Source organism: Polyergus mexicanus, unplaced genomic scaffold (assembly GCF_030449975.1).
Source record: "Polyergus mexicanus isolate NDT 795.1 unplaced genomic scaffold, iyPolMexi1.0 SCAF_9, whole genome shotgun sequence".
Taxonomy (NCBI): Eukaryota; Metazoa; Arthropoda; class Insecta; order Hymenoptera; family Formicidae; genus Polyergus; species Polyergus mexicanus.
In genome coordinates this window covers 6,916,615-6,942,270 of record NW_027223329.1, presented here as the reverse complement: position 1 = coordinate 6,942,270, position 25,656 = coordinate 6,916,615, and the positions used below count along the sequence as shown (strand labels likewise).

The 25,656-nt window shown below is 33.1% G+C and overlaps 1 protein-coding gene across 3 annotated transcripts in view; it reads left to right on the top strand.

Moving 5' to 3' along the window:
- LOC138936620 (adenylate cyclase type 5) overlaps window positions 1–25,656 on the top strand; it is a 118,925-nt gene that overhangs the window by 30,524 nt on the left and 62,745 nt on the right. For 2 of the 3 annotated variants that reach the window (XM_070302171.1, XM_070302169.1), the window contains exons 3-6: window positions 6,525–6,791; window positions 10,335–10,493; window positions 18,185–18,395; window positions 20,742–21,094. In XM_070302171.1, coding sequence (XP_070158272.1) covers window positions 6,525–6,791; window positions 10,335–10,493; window positions 18,185–18,395; window positions 20,742–21,094 — 990 coding nt within the window. The remainder of the gene's footprint in view (window positions 1–6,524; window positions 6,792–10,334; window positions 10,494–18,184; window positions 18,396–20,741; window positions 21,095–25,656) is intronic. The other variant, XM_070302172.1, reaches the window with a different exon arrangement.

Below are 25,656 nucleotides of genomic sequence, written 5' to 3'. Positions count from 1 at the left end.
CTGATAACTTGCTATATAGATAATTAATATTAATTATGTTCCATTCAATATACTCGATAATTAAAGTTTATCGATGAAAAAATACGAAATGACAGTAGTACAATCCAGAAAAATCAACCGTATGAATGCAAAGGAAATTGTGTTAGCATTTTCGCTTAATCAACGGAGTGCAGAGTAGAAAGGAAAAAAAAAAATACGTTTGATACGATTACAAACACGAGAAATATTTCATGAATGATAGAGCAACAAATGTACAACGTTATTTTATTTTTCCATTTAAACATGCCGTGCAATTGATGCGCTTCTTTCGTTCGCAAAAGCATAAATTAAGAAGATAATATATACAAAACGATTCCTTTTTATAAGAATAAATCTAAAATTTCATTGCAATAATTGCATTAGAATTTTAAGCTTTACGAAAAACTCGTGAATTTGCAAGATTTAATTATAAATAAAATAAATAATTACACGAACATTTAAACGAAGATTCGCGTAGTAAATTAAATGTCATCAATCGAATGTATGAATTTCGTGTTCTCTTCAAGACGTCATTACCTGAATGTGTCAAAATATTTGTATTACATTTGGCTGGAGGCACTTAAGTGAAACATGTCAATGAATGCGTCGACACGAAAGTAGAATAATACTAGACAGTATAAGACGGGACTCTTCTCTCTCTTTACGTTTCTTCTTCGAAATCGTTGGTTATAATAGAGCAATTTTTGCAGGGCACGATATTAATAAAAAGCATACAGTACAGAATACCAGGTTACAACGCGAGAAACGCGCATCGGTCCTATATTTTATTGAAATATCTTTTATTCGTTGAAGCTTAAGGAAAGATCATAGACATTTCAACTTCTTCTCCGCGCGTCCACGAAAAATAAATGCTTACGATAATATAAATTAAATAATCATTAGGTGTACAAATAAGTTTCCGCCGTTTGACAAAAGTTGGCGCCACCAGTAAGTTATGGTTAAAATTGTCAGATGTAAAACGTCCTTATCGTAAGATTGGACATCAGTCAATAACATAACCTTAAAATATTAGTGATTTTTTATCAGTATAATATATTCTTTTGTGTGCGAAAATGTCGAGTTTTGAGCCGAATAAAAGCGTCATTTGCGGGAACTTTTAATTTACTTCTTCAATTTGAAGAAATCTGCAGCTGAAGCGTATCGATTGCTTGTAGAAGCATATGGTGAGGCTGCCATAAGTGAGAGAAGTTGTCGTGAATGGTTTCAAAAGTTTAAGAACGGTGAATTTGACATTGAACACAAAGAACGCAGCGGAAGGCCGAAAGTGTATGAAGACGCGGAATTGGAAGCATTATTGGATCAAGATTCGTGCCAAACGCAAGAAGAACTTGCACTTACATTGGGAGTGATTCAAAACATTAAGTTCCGTTTTTTCACAATAAATGCCCAATTTTTGATAAAAAACGGCGGAAACTTATTTGTACACCTATATTTTCTATTAAAAATAATTAATTAAAAAATTTGCGTAATATTTTGCGATATTTTTTTTTTTTTTTTTTTTTTTGCCAAAATTAAGAGAATATACAGTGTTCAAAAATTCGGATTTTTGTCTGATGAGAAAATATTTCCTCCCGAAGCGCTCAGATACGAAACCGTTATTTATCGTCATATTCAGAGATCAAAAGAAATATTTGATCCGCACACAAAACGCCGCAGTAGCGCAGAATTAAGAAACACGCATTACACGCGACGTACATAATATCGTTATCGCGAAAATTGAATAACCCCGCAACGAAACGATGAAAGCTCCGCCGTTGGAAGTTTTGCCGAGCTGAAAACTGGTTGGTAAGCACTGAAATGATACACGAATGATACGCGAAGGAAAGCGTGAAATCGGAAGACGAAAACATGTGAGAACGTAAAGGGTATATCGTACAGATATCTGAAGTAAAAATGGAAAACACGCGCGACAGAATTATCGCGACATGTGTACAAATAATCAGATCACGTAAACACATGTGTATATGAAAAGAGTTAAATCTTGCGTTATTTACTTCAAAACAGCGATTTGATTCCGAGAAAAGCGAGACAATCTACATATCAGAAATGTTTACGCATTATCATATTTATTGACTTATATTATATATTATTATTATATTCATATTTTATATATTATCTTATATTATATTTATTTAATTTTTATATTTAATTTATTTATATTATATATTATCATTATTTATACATTATCTATATATTAATTTATACATTATCTATATATTAATTTATATTATTTCTTTCCATATTTTTGTTATAACTTTACATTTTTTATTATATAAATAACCAAAAAAAAATTTATGTATCGTATTTAACTTGAATTTTTTGTAGAAATAATATATCACTTCTTTCTAATAAAAAGTTATCTTTGCAAAGAAGAAAAAGTCGTGCTCGTTTGGATTAGCTGTATCAAAAGATAGAGATATGTATATTCTAATCTCAATGCTAATATAGTAAAAGTAGACACCACATATTTTAAAAAATCCTTAAAATGAGAGCCTGTAGAATATATGAATAAAAGAAGTGTTACGAGGTTCCCTTAATCCTAAAACGGTCCAACGCATGAAAAACGTAATTTAAATGATTATACAAAATTTCAGCGTATATAAGATTAATGTCAATCACGCAACAACCTAATCGGACATTGTTGTCGAAATAAAATTACTGCGTCATTCATTAATACGGTCATCAACATATTTGTCAATAATGCGATATTACTAGACGCTAAAGTATGAGCAATATTGTCCTATTTAAATTCATCAATTATACTTTCCCCATTTATATGTTTTCAATGCATATTTAATTCAACAAATCCTGCATTACATTATCACTTTCATCGACCGTCGTAGTTTCGGAAAGAATTAAAAATCGTCTGCCTTATACCCGTATTTATAGTCCGTCCTTGAGGAATAAGGATTCCTTGTTCCTCGTTCCGCGTTTCATAAACTTTCCTTGACCGAACAAGGAATCTTATTAGCTCCCTTATCTCAAGGAAGGTCACGAGCTTCCTTGAGGAGTGATGCGACCTTTTCAGCAGACGATACACAGAATATAACCAAATATAACCTCCAAAAGTTAGTTTCGTTACATTTGTGGTTTTGTGGTTATTTGTTGTCGCGCTCTCAAACTGAAAGTGTATAAAGGAAAAAGGGATAATGGACAATGAATTTTTAAATGATTCTGACGATGGATTTGAAGACGAAAATCCAGAGAATCGGATTCTGTGGCGGATTCCGAAAAGATACATTCGCGATTGGGAAAATCCCGTGGAATTTTTTGAAGATACGAAAAAGTTTTCATATGTATTATATGAAATTAGTTGCAGGCAGCATAAAACAGTGCTGCCTCCAGTCGGTCACTAAAAATCCCTAAAATATTCCTTCCTTCTGAAAGGGAGACTCAAGGTCCATCTATGAAACAAGGTGGCCTTGCAGATTCAAGGAATCCTTCATGGAGGCTTCCTCCGTCCTTAAAATAAGGAAGGACTATGAATACGGGTATTACCCATACTAAAGAATCTACGCTGTTGCCTTTTTTTATCTATTGTTTTTGCATGATTTGCTTCGACGCACTGGACACAAGAGAGAGATCATCTATCATTTCGTACCGCGCATTCACTTTCACTGAACACAAATCAATCGAGATAATACGAATAGTTCTGATCCCGCACGTTGACACCGATCGTCTGTCATTTCGTACCGACCTTCCGATATATATTACCCGACATAAGACGACTCGAAGGGAAAAAATAATATAGCGACCCGGCGCGCTGGCTATTGTTTCTTGACAATACGCGCGACGTATACTAACATAAGTGGCAAAAAAAGTTTCACGATGTCGACAATTTAATACGCGGACAACGCGCGAATTTTTGCGAAACAAAACGCGATATAAATATCCGAAAATTTTTGTCGACCAATCAATAATTATTTGATTAATTATTATATATAAAAAAAATCTCAGCACTTCATACAGACGCATTATAAACGATGAAAAGGATTTGAAAAAAAGAAGGCTTTGAATGAAAATCCCTCCCGAATTTTTCCACGTGATATAGAACGACAATTATGATTTCTATTTTTCACGAAAAGCAAGGCTCAACTATTCTCTTTATTTTTACTTTCTTTTTCCTTCTCTCTTTCTCCATTTAACATTTTAGGATTGGCTTTGTTTAAAGAGCGCGATACGATATAAAGAGAATCGATCGATAAGGATGCAACACATTGTTATGCGATCAAAAATCAGGATAAAAATCAGAATGTTCAATCCAAATGTTGCACATTATTATTAAAAGAATTATTATTAAAAAAGATAATATACACATATTTCTTTTCTTTTATTCCATCCTCTTTAAACTTTGAATTCTTATTGACAGTTAAAATATTATTTTTCATATTTATTTTTTGAAATTAATATATTAAATATTGTACATTCAGTAAATTAAATTAAATCGCGAATATAAAATAAGATAAAGATAAAATAAGCAATCTACAATATATTATATATAATAAAATTGATATCTTATAAATTAATACTCTCCTTAATTATTCTTGCTCTCGAAATTATTTAACGAAAAAGATTCCGATGATCTTTCCAATTTAAACTGAATCAATATGAATGTTGATAATTAAATTAAATATACAGCCATCTTTCTTGCGCCGATACAATGAAATCAGTTTCCAATAATACAGCGCGAACTCGCTCACCTTTATTTGCGAATCATGTAATAAGTCAACTCCGGGCGCAAACTTTATTTATGCAAACTTATTCTATGCGAGAATTCTCATTGTTCGAGGTTCTATGCATACATGTATGCGCCGCTACAGAAAATGCATCGAGAGGCATTGAAGATGGCATAAAGTTCCGGGAAAAAAAAAGAGAGAGAGAGAGAGAGAGAGGGGAAAAGGCCGGGAAAGCCGGGAACGATGCGGCATGTTTATGGACCATGATTTCAATCCCCGCGCGTCCGCTCGAAGGCGGTCGATGCTGCTCATCGATCCTGAAAAAACGAAGCTTCGCTACGCGAAAGCTATGTTATACCCTTTGCTGCTTTCCGCATCAACGATTCGCCTCGCGTTTATTACCTCCGACGACGGGTCTGACCGTATATATGTGGATGATGACTATGTTGAAATTCCTGACAATTGACATGGCCACACGTTTATCCCCTTCAGTAAAGCATACAATCTAATACTATGTATCTTTATTTCAATAATGAATTTTTGTCGGTGAATTAGAAGTCGATTTTTTTCTCAGGCAAGATTTGGGAAGAGCTCTTGTTGCGGCTATTTAGTGAGAGTATATTCATATCGCGAATCAAGTAAAGCTAATATAATAATATAATCTATCAAAAACTAAAATTTTTTTTTATAAAAAAATATAATAGAAAATATATAATTTATCAATATAATATAAATTTAATATTATAATCTGTTCTCTATTAATCGCTAAAAGTATTCTTATATCTGATTTTAAATGTGTACATGAAAAGATAGTCAAAGAAGATCGTGCTCACAGAGAGGAAGATTTTGAAGAACTTTCGACACACAAGTGCAATTTATGCATGACGTTATGCATTATAAAACAAAAACGCGGCTTCACATTTCCCTCCGTATTCTGCAATTTCTACGCAAAGTTGCGAAAATTTACGTAACGGGTGTTGAATTTCTTTTCACGTTGCTCAAGCCGTTTTGCCTTCACTTTGAACAGAGCCAAGTAGAGATGATACTTTCGATGCCCGAGGCGACATAAATAATAGTGTCTCTCGTGACATGACACAATCTTTTTCTGATCCGATGTTAAAAGTATCTCTCTTTTTTATAACAATAAAACAAAAATAACTTTTATATAATATATAATAGAATAAATCGCGAAAATCAAAATGTCAGAATAATAATCTGTTGTTTCTTCATTAATCTGTTGTTTCTTCATTAATCTGTTGTTTCTTCATTAATCTGTTGTATCTTTATTAATCTGTTGTTTCTTCATTAATCTGTTGTTTCTTCATTAATCTGTTGTTTCTTCATTAATCTGTTGTTTCTTCATTAATCTGTTGTTTCTTCATTAATCTGTTGTTTCTTCATTAATCTGTTGTTTCTTCATTATATTTTGCATTTCACTTATTGTTCATAAAAATATACAAACGGTACCTGATAAATAGTACTGAGCATAATAAATATTACAATTTAAATAAATGTTATAAAAGTTATTCTCTCTCTCTCTCTCTCTCTCTCTCTCATTTTACGAGCACAAATATTTATGAATTTTATTTTATTTATATATGGTATATACTGGTAATTCTTTAGCAACTTAGAGTTTTTTTTTATATAGAGTCCATGCGTTTTTATGAAAAATTAAAATTAAGATAACTTTTAAAATCCCCCTAATGTTTATCAGTATTTCTAGCAAAAGAGTTAATCGCGAATATACTTTTTAATAGCGAAGGACACATTTTGTCAGTCGCATAAATCGCTTATTTTTATTCTTGATAGGGCGAAATCGGTCCTAGAACGATACCCGGTGCCCCGAGGACCACCAGAAGATGGGCCAGCCTCCGGCAACATGTGAGCAGCGGCAATGACGGCGGCAAACCCCGCGTCGAACTGCTGTTCGATCCCCCGGGTTCCAAACCCTCTACGCCATCCTCGCAACCGAACACGCCTAATACACCAAAAACACCGCACACCCCACCAATCAAGAAGTCCAATTGGGAAGTCATCGAGCACTTCACCGGCGCGCCGCGACCCTCCATCATTACAGTGAGTTGTCGAGCTGTTTATTGAGTGTGTTTACGCGTGAAGAATAAACCAATAAACACAACGAAAATGTCCATCAAATTGTAAATCAATATTTTCTGGATTTTTTTAAATTAGTACCATTAATACGTTCTAGAAATATACATTTTTTGACAAACGATTTTTAATCAAACAATTAAGAAAAATAGCAGTTCTTTCATATTATAATATCTAAGGAAATAAAATATATCGATTTAATTGCTAATTTTAATAAAGATTAAAATAAAATTACACTATGTTACAGTGAGAATTACAAAATTAGAGCTTATAAAAAAACTGCTTGAAATGTGCAAAAAAAAAAAAAAAAGAAAAGATCAGATGGAACTATATTTAATTATAATTTCATGTATCCCTTATGTTCATGTTATTCATTTATAATTAAGCGGCGAATGCCTGATTGCGCTAATTAATTTTTTAAATTGATTGAACAATCAGCAAAGGAATATTTATAATTAATGAACAACTGTAGCTAATGAATAATTTTGATATTTACCTTATTACTGATATTATTATAATAGCAATTAATATGTATAGACCTTTATGTATTAATTATGTATCGATGTTTACTAAACCTTATAAGTAATTATATCAATCTTTATCAACAGGATCAAATACTTAATAAATCCACGGGAAAATTAAATTGACTTTTATTCTAGGATAATTTATTTTTTATTTTCTCCCGAAGAAGAGAGCAATTTATTCATCTCATTAATTTCAATAAATTTTTCAAGCGTGATATTTGTGCAATTTGCGGAGTCTTTTGTAACGATGATAACTAGAGATATCAGATTACGGAATTAAATGGAATTATTATAATCCTGATCATCTTCAACAAAACCGCTCGACGAATTATCATTATCCGCAGATATATCAGATCTTTTGACGTTGCAGATGAATGTTTCCTCGTTATCGGACGGTAGGCTAAAAATTTCGAGTATCTCTGGAATAGAAGGTATTTCATTAACAACCGCGAGCACGTGATCGTATTTTCGCTGCACGCGCATCACGTTTTACCGTGGCTGACTCCCCATCGGGAAAGCAACAAATCGTTGAACAAAACGAGGAAACGGGAAACGATGCGAAAAGGCGAAATCACTTCTCCCTTTGATGCGTCCACTCGATTTTCAAGAGGGAGGCGCGAGACATCATGCGTCACATTGCACGCGGTGTCCCGATATTGAACTTTGCCAATAAAGGACGAGGCCTCTTTTTATCGATATAACCGATATAAATTTCGATCCGCTCGCTTCTTTTTTTTTCATGCATTTTATTTTTGTTTTATTGTAATATTTGTTATATTTATCATGGACAGGAATTTACAAATTGTTAGCTGTATTACCCTCATCGATATTAATATCGCTTTGGCAATAAATGTCTGTATGCGATTTTTTAACAGCGAGAAGAATTGCGCAAATACGTGTAAAATATTGGGTTGAGTAAAAAGTCATTGCGTATTTTTGCAACAGATGGCATCAGTTCAGTTTTGGCAGTACTAGAGTCATTCACACATATGTTTGTCATATATCGTTTAACAGCTGACGATTTAAGCTTCATTCTAAAGAAAAAATTGAGCGATTTGGTTGAGTTTTGGAGATTTTACAACAAGTTGAAGATGGAAGACCAAACTATGCATTTTCGCCATATTTTACTGTTTTACTTCCGCAAAGGAAAGAACGCGCGTCAAGCTTGTGAAAAATTGCGTAAAGTTTACGGTGACGATGCTCTACAAGAACGTCAGTGCCAAAACTGGTTCAAGAAATTCGGCACTGGTGATTTTGATCTCAAAGATGCTCCTCGGTCAGGAAGGCCCACCGAGATTGATGACGACAAAATAAAGGCATTGATCAAGTCAAACCCACGTTACACGACACGAGAGATTGCAGAAACATTGAAGATCAGTTAAAAAAGTGTTCACGTTCACCTAAAGAAGCTGGGATACGTAAGCAAGCTCGATATTTGGATTCCTCATGAACTCAAAGAAGTTCATTTGACGGCGCGTATAAACATCTGCGATATGCTCATGAAACGTGAAGAAAACGATCCTTTTTTGAAACGAATGATAACTGGTGATGAGAAGTGGATTGTTTACAACAATGTGGAACGCAAACGGTCTTGGTCCCGACGTGATGATTCGCCTCAAACGACTTCAAAAGCAGAACTTCATCAGAGGAAGGTTATGCTCTCAGTGTGGTGGGATTGGAAGGGTGTGGTGTTTTTTGAGCTCCTACCAAGGAACCGAACAATCAATTCGGATGTGTACTGTCGGCAATTGGACAGTTTGAACGAATCTGTCATTCAAAAACGTCCGGAGCTCGTCAATCGTAAAGGAGTTGTGTTCCATCACGACAACGCGAGACCACACACATCTTTGGCGACCCGTCAAAAATTATTGGAGCTTGGATGGGATGTGTTGCCCCACCCAGCATACTCGCCTGATCTTGCGCCGTCAGACTTCCACTTGTTTTGCTCTCTTCAAAACTCCTTGCGTGGAATAACGTTAAATTTAGATGAGGCGGTAAATCTGCACCTTGTTCAGTTTTTCGCCAATAAAGACAGGTCCTTTTACGAACGGGGAATTATGAAGCTCACCGAAAGATGACAAAAGGTCATAGAACAAAACGGAAAATATATCATTGATTGATCTTTGTTCTTTATATAAATAAATGACTTTGAAAAACATACAAAAAATACGCAATGACTTTTTACTCAACCCAATACATCAAATTTAATAGAAAAGAATTATCAAGAGACACGGGTGAGGAATAACAATGCGGATAAACGAATCATAATTTTCTGCCAATAAAGGCGTTACGTTTCGTACATATTTCGCCCGCATTCAATGGATTCCTTTCGATATGTGAGAGGAATAATCGTTACGGAAATTGTACACACAACTGTCGTCGTATGTACAAATAATCGCGCTGGGCTAGGTAACGATTATCGTATCATAGACAAACATCGGTTACCGCGTGTGCGTTTCGGTATAATAATGCATCGTCCACTTACCGTATTGTTTGCGCATTGAATCACTATACAGCTACAGGGTATCCTGGAATAAGTTGAAATGCGGATATACAATGGTTTGCTCCGCGATCAATTTCAATTAATCGCATTTCGCGAATTTCGAATGCTTACATTCGATATTCTCGTAATCAAAGGGTCTAAAATTAACGTTTATGAAATCTATTTTGAGCTAAAGGATATAATATTCAATTATTTATTTTTCGTCTTCAAAATTTAGTGTTCGAAAAGAAACCGTCATTTATAATCGGCTTATATGGTACGAAGATTATTCTTATACGAAATAAAGACTTTACGTATACACGTGTCCATTTCCCATTACGAGGATCAGAAAGTAACTTGGTTCGAAATAACAGACAATGATTTTAAATTTAAATTGTAATAAAAAAAAAACAAAAAAAAATGAACCAAGTTATTTTTCGATCCACCCTTGTATTTTCGGGACACTCTGTATACCACGATACACGAGTGCCGGTCTATTTCCAGGTGGCCAGAGGCTCGGAAGTGGGTATGGCGTCGACGACCGAAAGGGAATCCATGACGGAAGCTGCGGTGAACGCGGGGATCACGCAGCAAACACCGAAATGCGCCCTGAGCAGGTTTCTGAGCTCATTATGCGGCTCGAATCGCTTCAAGAACTTGCAGGTAAGAGAGAGAGAGAGAGAGAGAGAGAGAGAGAGAGAGAGAGACACTTTCCATGACGCGCGCGTTCACCTCTTTCTACGCTACTCTTTTCCTTTTGCCCACGCTTTCGAGTAATTACTTGGATATCTCCGTTTCTAATGAGAGTGCCGGATTCGTAATTACACTCGCTCTGCAGTGCATCCGGTAAATATCGGATGAATTCGACATAAGCGTAGATTGGTTCAGTCAAAGTTGAAATGATTACACGTTCTCCAGCGATCATGCGCTTGACAATGCACGAATGAATCTACTTTCTATAATTCGCGAATGGCTTTACCGAGAAAGTATTGGAACAAAAAGAGTAAAATGAATTTAAAGTTAAACGTATATATATATATATATATATATATATATATATATATATATATATATATATATATACGTTTAACTTTAAATTCATTTTACTCTTTTTGTTCCAATACTTTCTCGGTAAAGCACAAGGATGTCCTTAGGACGTCCAAAGGGCATCCAGGACATACATGTAGGATATCCTCAGGATATCCCATTGTAATTCTCAGATCTCCTCTGGATGTCCTGAGGAAGAGTAAATGATAGCCGTATATTAACCTCTGGAGAATCCAGGGAGATCCTGTAGAACAACCTAAGGATTTTTATAGGATATGTTAGGGATATTTTTCGTATGTTTCAAGGAGCAAATTTTAAAATTTAAATATAAATTAAAATTATGTTTTGTTATTTACTGCCAATATTAAAAATCTAATATTAAAAATAGTTCATCGTTCTTTAATATTTGAGGCTGTCGTGCTATACATGAATATTTTAGGTTTGGCTCCCGGATTTGAGTTGTGTAATATTTTCTAAACAATCCAATATCTGAATTCCCTATGTTGGGATTACATCAAAAATTGAACTGATAGAAAATAATTACATTTGTAATTTCCTGTCAGTTGCTCTTTGCAAGCTTTATATAATTCTCATGACCAAATCTCAAATACGAGTTCGCGTGTCGCATAGCGGTAAACCAACGAACTAGCGGTTGAATACTATTGTTTGTAAAATTTTTGGAATGTTGCGAACAGTAACATTTCTCATGAAATATTAAATAAATAATAATTTTGGATATATGAAAATGTGCGCATCAAATTCAATTATTAATATTAAACGAAATTAATGTTAACAATTAATTGCACATATATATGTCCTCTGGAAATCCAAAAGACATCCAATATAATAGACAGGGCAGATATATCCTACAGACATCCAGGGATTATCCAGTGGACATTTATAGGACATTAATACTTATTATAATACTTAAGATTTCTAAATTATATTAAATAGTCGACACAATTAAAAATAATTATGTATGCATATTAAATTTTTATAAATATATTTATAATAATATCTTAAAACATCCTACAAATGTCCTGAACCGTCCTGGACATATTCAGGATGATCCTGAGGATGTTTTGTGCTGTCTGGGAATTGTCTACATTTCCTGAAAATAATTATGTGGGATGGTAAATTCTTCTAATAAGTCTAACGACGTACCTATAATGACCCACTTATAGTGAATATATCCTCGATGTTACTCCTGATATAAATATTTATTTTAATTATTATAAATAATTTCAAAATTAATAATTTTTTATAATCTATCTGTATATAATAATTTTTTATTCACATCTTATAATAATAAACATCTCAAGATTTACGATAAAAAATAAGGAAACTAGTATTTTATCTTCATCAACAAACGCAAATACTTTATAAGACGTTATTATACAATATATATTCTACCTCCGTGTTTGGTAATCAATTTTTTTCATCTCGATAAATGACATGATTCTTCGAAGAAGCTGTCACTAACAACGAGCAACCCAATAGCGTCTTGGCGCTATTTGGACCGACGGTGGCAACATTCCTTGTCTTGTTATGCAAATCAAGGACATTATCAGGGATTAATCTAAGTTCGTTATGCAAAGGCACGCACAAGGGAAGCGAAGAGCGCCGACGGCGTGGATTGACGTGAGCCGTGCCTTGCATAATAGTAGTGATACGCGAGTTCGGTCAGACATGCCGGCGAAGAGAACGGAACGGAGAGAAGAGAAAAAAAAGGGAGAACACAATTTTTACCGAGAGCAAAATCGCGCAACAAGTTTCAGCCGCGTGAAAATCCGTGACACGCAAGTAAACGCAAGTTTAATAATAATTCATCTCATTCCTCGCGAATATACATATTTTGGACAATATCATCGCGCCTGCGGATGCGCGTGTTATACGCGGTTGTACGTCGGTTTTGCGCGATGGAAAATACAAACGCCTGGCGAAGATCCTGATATACATGCGAGGATGCAAAATCCGACCGGCGGTTAACGCGTTGAACCCTTCCCTGCCCGTAGGGCTCGTACGGAAACATATCGAAATATCTCATCCGTCAAATGCAGGCCTGGATGCTGGATCAAAACTTCTCTGTACAATTTTTCAGCAGGATGCTGAATATGCGAATATTATGATCGCGAAGAATGAATTCCGAGTCGCATTTATTTTGCATTGTGATCGTAATGTAATTTCAAAACTGGGCCGTGAAAAATTGTAAAGAGAAGTTTTATTTAATGTTATCTTTCTCTAATATTCTAAAATCGCGTATTTGTGAAACTGATATTTAAAGGATTCCGAAAATGATGCTTTTTCCATTTTACGGTATTTTATATTTTTAATGTACAAGTTGCGTTTATTTATAGCTTCTCGTTAAAAGAATTTGTATCTTTCTAGAAAAGGAAAAAACTTAGAATGTGTAAAATCGTACGCAGTTGCTTTGTTAGATAACACTTCAAAATCAACGAGGTACAATATCTTGAGAACTTCCCAAACGGTTTTCCCACAAAATCGACAAACTCAACCATTTATTTGCCAAAGAGCCATTTCTTCTACGCTATTTACGAAAGTTCAATACATTATTGAAATCGAAACAAACGCATTTTTCATACATTTTGCAATTTTGCATCGCTCTCTTGTAAACACACAAATATTTTATTTAGTTTTATAAATAATTTTTTATTTTCTTCACAAATTATTTTCTTTGTCCATATAAGTCCAAAATCCGGATCCTGAATTTCCTGTAAGACATTTCCATGGAATTCGAATAACCAGAACATTAAAGTTGATCGCAAGTCGAGACTCTTATTCATTAACCGCCGTTATAAATTGAAAGTAGTTCAAGTAAACGTTAAAGTAAACCTTGTTTATTACCTCCAATGTTACGTCAGTATACTGCGTTGCGATCACCTTCAATAGTAATCGATTTTCTATTGCATATATTGTATAAATTTGATCTTTATAATACCATGCGAAACTATTGTATTACTTTTCCTTATGACGTACCAACAATATCGTTATCTTCCATTAAAAAATTCTACACATATATTATTATCAAATATAAAAAGTTAATAAAATGTCAAATGCAATAAAAAGGGATTAATAAATCTTGATAAGAAGAACGATAATTGTCAAAAGTTAAAATTATAAACGGCGAATTAAAAATGTGAAATTATTATGAAGATTTCCAGACGCAAATTATATGATCCGTTTAAAGCGAACGTTGACAGAAATATACGTTTACAAGCCCACGTGAAAAGGCGACGAGCCGTGAATTTAAAAATTGCCTCGGCATTGCCGAAAGAAACGTGACCGAATAACAGAAGGAAAAAGCAGTATGACATTCGTCTAATGATTCCCGCCGGAATGATTTACATTGTCTGGTCACGTAGAAACCGAAAACCGGAATCCGGGAGGACGCGCGCCGATTTGATTGCATTCGAGCGATATTCCTGCCAGATTCGATGCATCGCAATATCTTCGACGGGCTGATTCGCTATCGCTTTTCCGATCGAATGGACGAATCTGAAGGGAATCTCTCCATCATTCTAAACGCTATCGTGTTGTGTCGTTATATACTCGAAAGACGAGATAAAATGGATCTCTTTATCGACATGTTAGAGCGAACGTCAGACTACGATAATAATAAATATATATCGATGTCATGTTTTCAAAACGAGATAATACCGAATGATTTTAAATAATGTCAGAAATCATTCTTTCATTCGCAAACATTGTGATTAATCTGGACTCGAATTTCCATATAAATAGCGGATTAATTTTAAACTCGAGCTTTCACATAAACGTCGGAATATCAATGTAGATTGTAACCCCAACGATAATACTTAAAAAATAATTAGTTTTCGCAAAAATTAACTCTTTTAAAAATATCAACAGTAAAATACAAAGTCTTATTCTACTTCTAACTGCGCGTGCTAAATTAAAAACTCAGAGAAGTTTGTTTTTCTAATAAAAGATAGAAGAAAAATGTCTGTAACAAAAGTAATGATTATGACGATGAATACTCGCAATTGCGAGCATTGAAACGCTGAATGTCTGTAACACGAGCCCGCAGGCGAACGAGAAAGAATTTGTTCTCAAAGGGTAACTGTATGTGATATACAGATACATGCAAATGAAGGAAAATTCTCAATGAAATTATGCATTGCGAGAATATATCGATCACGCACATGTGATCATTTATTCGCTTTCGGAAGACGTGAAAGATATAATTTCACCTGACAACATTTCAATTTAATTATTTTCATGTTTGTATCCGTTCTTAATTAACTCTATCTAATTTATTTTGTAATATATCTGTACGCGCGTGATTATCATTCGACTTTGTTATGTTCTCAGGATCAATTTCTTTATGTTTGACGTTTTTATTTTTATGATTATATTCTTAAAGATTTTATTTTTTAATTATTCTAAAGTTATCATTCTCTATAAATTTTTTTTTTTTCAACGTGAGTATATGTACGATAACAATAAATAAAAGGGTAAAAAAAATATAGGTCTTTATTTTATTTCAACTAGAGATTTTAGTTTTTAACAATATTTTAATATTATTTTATGTAAAATATTAAAACGATTGTTTAAAAGAAAACAGCTGATTAAGCTTTTCAATATGGTAAAGTCTATTACATATCATACAAAAACATCGTAGATTAAAGGAATTGTCTGGAATATATCGGCACCCTATATATTCACGGGATATCAAAGCGATGTCACGCTAAATTAAAAATCATCGTTTGATTCATCATTAATCGTTGAATGAAAATATATGACGAAATATTTATTACGTAAAATCGAAAATTATCGAATAATCGAATTACACGTTTAATAATTACACGTGTGCGTTACACCAGTATCGAAAAGGAACGAATGTAACTCCCAAATGCATTCGTAATGTTATTCGATCACGCGCGTGCGTTTCACATCATGATGGGAGATTAAAATATTAAACGAGATGATGAATGGACCGATATTCTTTGTCGATAGCTATAACTTCTGATAATTCTCGCTGACAGCCACCAAACATTCCGACTGTATTGTCGATGGCAATAATTTTTTTTCTATTCTATTCTTTCGATGGAAAGAGGGAGGGGGGGGCGGGGAAGAGGGGGAGAGACACAATAAGATCTTGTCTCCCACCAATTTTGGAGAGACCAGCGAGAGAAAAATCGAGCTTCAATCTATCGATCGGGCAAACTGTTATCCATCGGTAACATTTTTCCTTGATTCTTTTCTTCGCATTCTGTATCTATCGAATTGGATTTAATCTGAATTTTTACGCTATAATAAAACCAATAATTATGCTAGTGAAACATCATTCGACGATCTGAGAGAGAAATCTTGAAAAAGATATTCGGGTCATGTATTGATCGAGAAATATTAAGACATCGAATAAGAACTAATAAAGAAATATATATGACTATCGAGAACCGGATATAATCCACGAGATAAAAGCAAAGCTGCTTAAGATGGGCAAGATATCTTCAGAGGAGTAACAATAATATAATGATAAAGCTCGCGTGGGAAGAACAACCAGTAGGAAGAAGACTTTTGGAACCATGGCGAGATAATACCTGAAGAAACCAGCAAACACTTTGCATAGGAAAATGGGAAAGTGCCCATCCAGGATTATAATATGAATAATAATAATAAGATTAATTTTTATACTGATACTATCGATGTATTCCTCGAGGGGGATGTATTATAATGTATCTCTGAAATACCAAGCGCTGCATTGCAGGCGTATAAATAAGAAATGTGCTAAGGAGCGTAACGGAGTAGAATAACGCGTTAAAATAAAATTTTATCGTTTTTGAGTTTTCTCATTTCTGTCTCACGTCGTTCGTCGGCTTAAATTTGATTAAGTTCCATTTTCGACGGACACCCCGCGATTCTTCATGGGTGGCTCACGATTCGCGTTACGTACGAATAGCAGCAGCCTTGCGCTTGGATAACGGCGATACGCCGTGTAAAATTTAACGCCATGGTAATGCAATATGTCTGCGAGTAAGTCTCTGCAAATGGATATCGTTGTGACGATATAAATTACAAACCGCTTTCCGCCATCTTCCGAAATATCCCACATCGATAACCATTTTCCCCGTATATTTGTATGATCGTGATACTACAATATATGCATATCATTATTTTATGTACATAGTATATAATTCTCTTTGTATCGCGTCTTTTGTCTTATTCCATTCAATTTGGGACATAATGCATAAATATAGCGTCATGCATTGTAATTATATGTATATTATGTAATAAAAAAATATTACGTTCGCACACATACACGTTCTCGTTCATATGTTACATCATAAAATGCGTATTTTATGGAGAGCATATCGCGAATGTCATAAATATAATATTATAAAATCTTATTAAATGGACATTTTTCTTTTCGTCAAAGCTATGTGTTTAAATATATACTTTATGCAAAATTTATGTTACAGTAAAAGCCGATGAAAGCTCATTATAAAATGTATTACGAGAAAACTGCAATTGCTTCCAAAACGGCACGTAGTTGCAAATATGGTGTGTCATAAAAAAAAAGGAACTATCTTATAACTTTCCAAGTAAATATAAATCGCATCTCGTGCAACAAACTCGTGAATCAATTTTATTCGCATATTATAATTATGGAATTATAATTATTAAATTTATAGAAATCACGTAGAAACTTTCTGCTTTTCTCCTTTGCACATATATATATTTTTTTTAATAAAATTTAACATAAGCTTTGTTAGATAATAATCTCTAACAACGCTTATATTGCATTTATTATCTCTCTATTATCGAACTTTGATATCTATTACCATAAATTGAAATAAAATATAATATGGGGATAGCAAAAAGAGAAAAGACAGAGAGAGAGAGAAAGAAACTTTGTTATTCAGAGATTACATTACACAGAGAAAGAAGGTCCCATGGGGTGGAAAAGAAAATTAAATGCAGTTTTAACTTCGATGTTCCTTTATATATGTGATTAGAAAACCTATGAGTTATAATAAAATGTCCTCCACTTATCGCGCTGGCTTCCATTTGCCTTTTCTCTAATTTTATTTTAGAATATCGTTAACATTTTTTAAATAACTTTAATAATGTTTGATATATGTGTAAATTTCGTATACTTTATATATTATTATTATTATACATACTTTTCTACATATTTCTAAAATCTCTTCTATTTCATGAAATTAAAATACTCACTTCATCTGTATCATAAAACATAATACTATTAATGTACGAGTGAATTTTCGATTAACAAAACATGTGGCAAATCTGTGATCATGTTTCAGGTTGAAATGCTGTACCAACGCTACTTCCTACGTATGAATCAAAGTAATATGATACACGTGCTCATTCTACTAGTCGGTTTGGCGTTCGCATTGGGCCTACTACTTATCGCGAAATTGATGCTGAACGATAAGCCGCTCTTCACGATTTTACAGAGACCTGAAAATTTGTCCCTTGCTGTCACTCTAGTGACTTGTATCACTGTTTACGCCGGTAAGAGAATTTACACAATTGATTTTAACTATCGGAATCAAATTTGCAAATTTGCTGCCAGATTTATCCAAAAAGTTCTCGCTATAATAAAACTTTACCATTTAAAAGTTTTAAATAGAAATACTTTAAAATGTAAAAATTTGTTTAAATTCCACTCTTTTTAAAAACGATCAGGCAAAAAAGAGTATTTTCTATCAGTAATATATGTACAATATATAAAAAATTACTTTCGAATCTATTTTATATAATTAAACTATATTGATATTTTGTTACGTATGTATAGTATGTGTTTAAAATTTAATGCAAAAAAATATTTGAAGCTTTCGCAAACTTTCGATATATCTGCCAATGAAATATCAACCCATCTCTGCACGAAAATTTAGAGTTTTCGCAAAATATGCAGGGTAGATATCAGGGTTGGGAAGTAACGCGTTACTTGTAACGCCGTTACCGTTACAGTTACTTTTTTTCAGTAACTGTAACGGTAATGGCGTTACAAATTTTATTTGTAACGGAAAAAGTAACTTCGTTACATTTTTCGGTAACGAGTAACGAATTTAACAGTTACTTTTATCGTTACTTTTTTCAAATTTTTTGATTTATTTAAAATATTATTCTTACTATTGTGCGTGATAAAATTTTTATCTTAACCGTAAAGCCGTAAGCAAATCGACCGATCAGCATTCTTATTATGTTGTAAAAATGCTTGAATGTGATTGATCAACTTATGGCTCTTGCAGACCAGTGCGATGACGCGACGCGCGATATCCAATGAGAGCTTTATCTTTTCGGAAAAGCAGAGCTCTCATTTACTACCAGTTCTAAGTACCTTGCAACGAAAATTAGAAAATCTCAATAAATCTGACCTTATAGATTGCCATTCATTAGTTGAAGCTATTCAGCAAGGTTTAAATAAAAGGTAACTTATTAATTTGATTAATACATATGTTATTTAATTTTAAATAAGGATTTAATTGAAAAATATTATTTTATTTTAAACTATTGATTCAAAAGTATCAATTTCAATAAAACAAACAATGTCGCTTAATGTACTATATTTGATTTTAGATTTCTTACAATATTTGAAACAAAAGAATTAATAATAGCAGCATGTTTACATCCAATATTTAAGTTAAACTGGTTAACCGGAGAAAAAAGAAAATGTGCTGAAAATTACTTGGAGGATTTATTGGGAATCCGATCAACTGAAAATTCTTCAAAAGCTGGAAAATCTGACGATCACGATGATTTTTTCATTTTTGAGCAAAAAACGGTGCAAAATGAATCTGAACAAGAAGAATTGCAACGGTTTTTAAAATCAAATAATTGTAATATAGAAATGTTAAACGACTATCCAAAACTTAAAAAACTTTTTATTAAATATAATACAGCTCTACCAAGCAGTGCATCTGTAGAAAGAATGTTTAGCATCGGTGGCTCTGTATTAACAGCACAAAGAGGGCATTTAAATGATGATACTATGGAGCAACAAATTTTATTAAAAATTAATAAAGAATTTCGATAAAATTTAATCATTTATTTTGTAATAAACCTTGAATGAAATCTTGCTTACAATTTTTTAAAAGTTTTTCTTATGCAAAATAATTTATTAGTTTGTATTGTAAAAAAGTAACGGAAATTGTAACGACTCGTTACTTTTTAGTAACTGTAACGGTAACGAGTTACTTTTTAAAATTGGTAACGAGTAACGGTAACGAGTTACTTTTTAGAAAAAATAACGGTAACGGTAACGAGTTACTTTTATAAAGTAACTTTCCCAACCCTGGTAGATATTAAGAATTGCACTGAAATGCACATAGCATTGTCAAATATCACAAACATTAAATGACGTGCATTTTATCCAGAGGAATGTCGCCCGTTGTCTCTTCTATGAGCGACGTTATGTTTTCATGCTACTCCGCCATAAATAATGCACGGAGAATATTGCCAACGAGTGCTGTTTTCTCCCGGAAGCATCAGAAAGTACGACAGAGCTCGCTTATCGCATCGCAAAGCTCATTCTTTTATATCTCCTTCCCGGGATGAACTTTGACCGAGCAATATTGCACCAGAAACCTTAATCTCTACTTGCAAAAGCTTATTTGTGAAGTCACGTAACGCGCAAACTTGGAAAACTATGATAAATGCTGAATCTCTCTGGAAATTTTAATTATGGAAATGTAAAAATATCAATCTTAAATTGATTAAAAGATCTATTATCGAAATCTCATTTATTTCGTATTAATTTATGCGAGCAGCCCTATCAATACCCCTGAATATTTCCTTAATCATCTTTTAGCGTTAAAGCTTGAAATTGCAAAACAATGACAAAATTTTCTCTTCTAGTTTTGGTGGCAGCCATCTCCAGACCGGGCATGAACGAGATATGGCTTGCGGGTGTCAGCGGTGCAGTGCTGGTCACTCTGCTGGCCCTGCAAGTGACCTTGAGTATTTATCTGGCGCACCTGCATGAGACAAGCCGCGACAATGCCGATGATTCGTCATCCTCCAGCCCGGAGGATCTTCGAGCCGGTGGACCCCTCGCCGCCACTTTGGCGGCCTGCTTCTTCATCTATATGGCCTACGCTCTTCTGCCGATCAGACTCAGGCACGCCTGCATCGCCGGCATCGTCTTCTCGGCCGCTCATCTCATCGGAGCCATCCTGCTTTATCCAGATTATCCATCCATGACAGCGCACGTGAGTTTCGCCATTCTTTGTAATATTAGGTGTACAACTTTGCTTCCGCCGTTTTCCTATAGATGGCTTTAGCGGTAAATAGTGGTCGAAATAAATAGATCATAGACGTCGTGCAATAAACTTGGGCATCTGTCAACATAACCCTATAGAAACATTAGTCGATTTGTGTCTGCGTCATAAAGTTATTCTCGATTGAAAATGTCAGTTTACGAGCCAAATTCTCGTCATTTGCGGGAGGTTTTAATTTTCTGCTTCAATATGAAGAAATCTGCGACTGAGGCTCATCGAATGCTCTCAAATACTTATGGTGAAGCCGCTATTAGTGAAAGAACGTGTCGTGAGTGGTTTCAACGCTTCAAGAACGGTGATTTTCACGTCGAAGACCGGCAGAGCGGTGGAAGAGAGAAGGTTTTCGAAGATGCAGAATTGGAGGCATTACTTAATGAAGACTCGAGTCAAAGTCAAAAAGAATTGGCACGATCATTGGGAGTGACTCAACAAGCAATTTCAAAATGTATAACCAGTTTTTTACAATAAAGCCTCGAATTTCGGAAAAAAAACGGCGGAAGCAAAGTTGTACACCTAATATATTTCACGCATTTCTTTTTGTATATATGTGTGTGCATAGATCAGATAGCAAATAATGTCGCTTTTTAATTTTCTCAATAATATTAAAACTCGGTTATCTAATTATATGAGATACGAATAATGAAGATAAATATCATCTTGTAAGTTCTCGAAAATTTTTTAAGCTTTCATTCCGAAAACGCTTAATATTGTTTTTCGATATTTAATAAAGTTTGAAAGATTGTCATTTTCATTGATCATATAATTGAATATTGAATCTTACATAATTATAATTACGGATTTGACGTTTCTTTTAATCTGATATTCTAGCACTCTAGATTGAAGTTTTTAATGGATTCTTAAAAATTCATATACCGTATCGCAATAATCTAAAAGAAGCGTACCATTAGGGGAACAGATTTTCTAAAGTACAAAAATATTTGATAATAGATATGCTTGATTAATTTAAATGATTCAATGTCAAAAAATATTTCGCTTCGTTGCGATCAATGTGACAATTATAAGCTGCAAATTCGCGTTAATTACCGTTCAAGTTGTACATATGTTACTATGTATCATATAGCAATTAGCAAAAGTAGGTTATACTCCATGATATTAATTAATCAATGTTACGCAGAACTGTACAATAAATTGCACGTTTTCATATAATTCGGGCATATTGCCGGATCTCAATCCGTATTTACTATCAAGACATTAATTATTTGCAAATTATATTGAAATATTACTATAAAGTAGAATATCCTATGCGTGTAAATTATTACCCCTAAAAATTCCTTAAAATTTTTTTCAGGTTAAAAATTGTTTAGAAAAATTAAAAATTGCTTAGAAATATTTTTTTTTTTATGTTCCATGTGTTTTACACGTTACAGATATTTTTTTCTTTATTATATAATTTAAAAATTAACGAAAGAATTTAAAAACTCGTCAGATCAAACACAATTACAATTTCTATTTTTATTTTATTATTATTATCCTTTATTTGAAATTTATTCGCGTTATAATTTTCGGTTTAATTCAGTATTTAATACTATAATACAAATACAGAATTTTTTATCACGTGAAACAAATACATAAAATATTTCTTAAACGTCTCGTGTCGCGGCACATTGTAATTGTCAGCGTGGCGAATAACGGCGTGAGAACTACAAAATAATTATTAGCCAAATTGCTTCTGTAATAAACACCCATCGTCAGAGAAATAGCTAGAATGCATAAAGTGCGTGACATAATATCCAGCGAACGTACACGTATCCATTTATTAACGGCGCACAAAGTCGATACAAATACTCAAAACGAGGTGTGTGCTTCGCAAATAGCTGGCTTTCCAATTGAGTTGGAAATCTAATTAGAACGAGTCTGCTCCGATATTTATTTGAGTACGTTATTGAATCACATATTTATCCTCGAATTTAACACAAGTATATTTGCAAGTTCAATATAAAAGAAAAGAAAGAAGGATAAATAAATAAAGAAAACAAATTATTGTCATCAATATTAATGAGCTCGAAATATTTATTAATCGGGAAAAATATTTCTGAATCACTTGCAAAACTTTTAATTAAGAATTACATATATAAAAAAGTAAAACGATAGATCTCTGTATCAAAATGTTTGTAATCTTAAATAACATTCTTTTTTCTTTGTTGTCATAGAAAAGATAAGCTATTCTTTAAAGACATCCTGGTAAATGTAAACAAAATAGGTAAATTAGTAAGTAAAATAACCAGGGTTGGGAAAGTTACTTTATAAAAGTAACTCGTTACCGTTACCGTTATTTTTTCTAAAAAGTAACTCGTTACCGTTACTCGTTACCAATTTTAAAAAGTAACTCGTTACCCTTACAGTTACTAAAAAGTAACGAGTCGTTACAATTTCCGTTACTTTTTTACAATACAAACTAATAAATTATTTTGCATAAGAAAAACTTTTAAAAAATTGTAAGCAAGATCTTATTCAAGGTTTATTACAAAATAAATGGTTAAATTTTATCGAAATTCTTTATTAATTTTTAATAAAATTTGTTGCTCCATAGTATCATCATTTAAATGCCCTCTTTGTGGTGTTAATACAGAGCCACCGATGCTAAACATTCTTTTTACAGATGCACTGCTTGGTAGAGCTGTATTATATTTAATAAAAAGTTTTTTAAGTTTTGGATAGTCGTTTAACATTTCTATATTACAATTATTTGATTTTAAAAACCGTTGCAATTCTTCTTGTTCAGATTCATTTTGCACCGTTTTTTGCTCAAAAATGAAAAAATCATCGTGATCGTCAGATTTTCCAGCTTTTGAAGAATTTTCAGTTGATCGGATTCCCAATAAATCCTCCAAGTAATTTTCAGCACGTTTTCTTTTTTCTCCGGTTAACCAGTTTAACTTAAATATTGGATGTAAACATGCTGCTATTATTAATTCTTTTGTTTCAAATATTGTAAGAAATCTAAAATCAAATATAGTAAATTAAGCGACATTGTTTGTTTTATTGAAATTGATACTTTTGAATCAATAGTTTAAAATAAAATAATATTTTTCAATTAAATCCTTATTTAAAATTAAATAACATATGTATTAATCAAATTAATAAGTTACCTTTTATTTAAACCTTGCTGAATAGCTTCAACTAATGAATGGCAATCTATAAGGTCAGATTTATTGAGATTTTCTAATTTTCGTTGCAAGATACTTAGAACTGGTAGTAAATGAGATTACAACATAATAAGAATGCTAATTGGTCGATTTGCTTACGGCTTTACGGTTAGGATAAAAATTTTATGACGCACAATAGCAAGAATAATATCTTAAATAAATCAAAAAATTTGAAAAAAGTAACGATAAAAGTAACTGTTAAATTCGTTACTCGTTACCGAAAAATGTAACGAAGTTACTTTTTCCATTACAAATAAAATTTGTAACGCCATTACCGTTACAGTTACCGAAAAAAAGTAACTGTAACGGTAACGGCGTTACAAGTAACGCGTTACTTCCCAACCCTGAAAATAACTTAATATTAATAAAAAGTCACATATTATAAGATATTTGATATCAATAATCATATAAAAGTCATTGAGAGAAAGCTTGAATTAATTATAGCGTTTTCCATCTTTAAAATTTTTAATAAAGAAAAATTATATCTCAAAGATTAAAAGTGTTTTAGATAAACGTTATTAAATTATCAAAAAATTGTTACTTATATCTTTTTCGCAATATCTTTTAAAAGTACAAAAATGAAATTGTTTAAAAAATATAACTAACGTGTTTATAGTCGATAGAGAGATTCAAGATACAAATGATATTGGATTAAGTTTAAATAGATTAGCGAAAACTGTTGATTTAGATAAAAGGAATGTTATGTAACGGATCCTATATCGTAATTTCATTCAAATGCAAACCTTGTTGTTGAAAGACGCGATGCGCGTTTTACGCCACCATCGGTATATTACTAATTTATTTAATTGGTTATTTTTACATTCGAGAGAATAATATCATGATTTCGTTGATATCACGATTTCATCGGCTGAGCTACACGTCACGCTATAAAAAATAAATCGTAATCGCTTTTCGCACCGCCGGGTAAAATACATACAACAATTCTAACATCGTAGAGGACCTTATCTTTTAGGTAGACCTCGCAATAAAAGATAACTCTTTAGTTATTAAAGAACGTTTCGCAAAGCGATTTAAAGTGACACGCGTAAAAAGAAATCACGCATTTCTGCAACGCGGTTAATTAACAAAGTGCAGCGACCGCGGGTCACTTTTGCAAGAGAGATTCAGAGTACTATCGCGGAGAGTCGAATTAGCTTTTGTAAAAAGAGCTGTGTCAAGCTGTTATAAATTAATTGAAGATTGCGATCCAGTCGTTAGAAGAAATGCTCACGTGATTTCACAATCTTCTATTACAACACACTATTACAATGTTCTTGAATATTAATCAGTGAAAAGTTACGTTGTATTTTTGCAGCTGAAATTTTT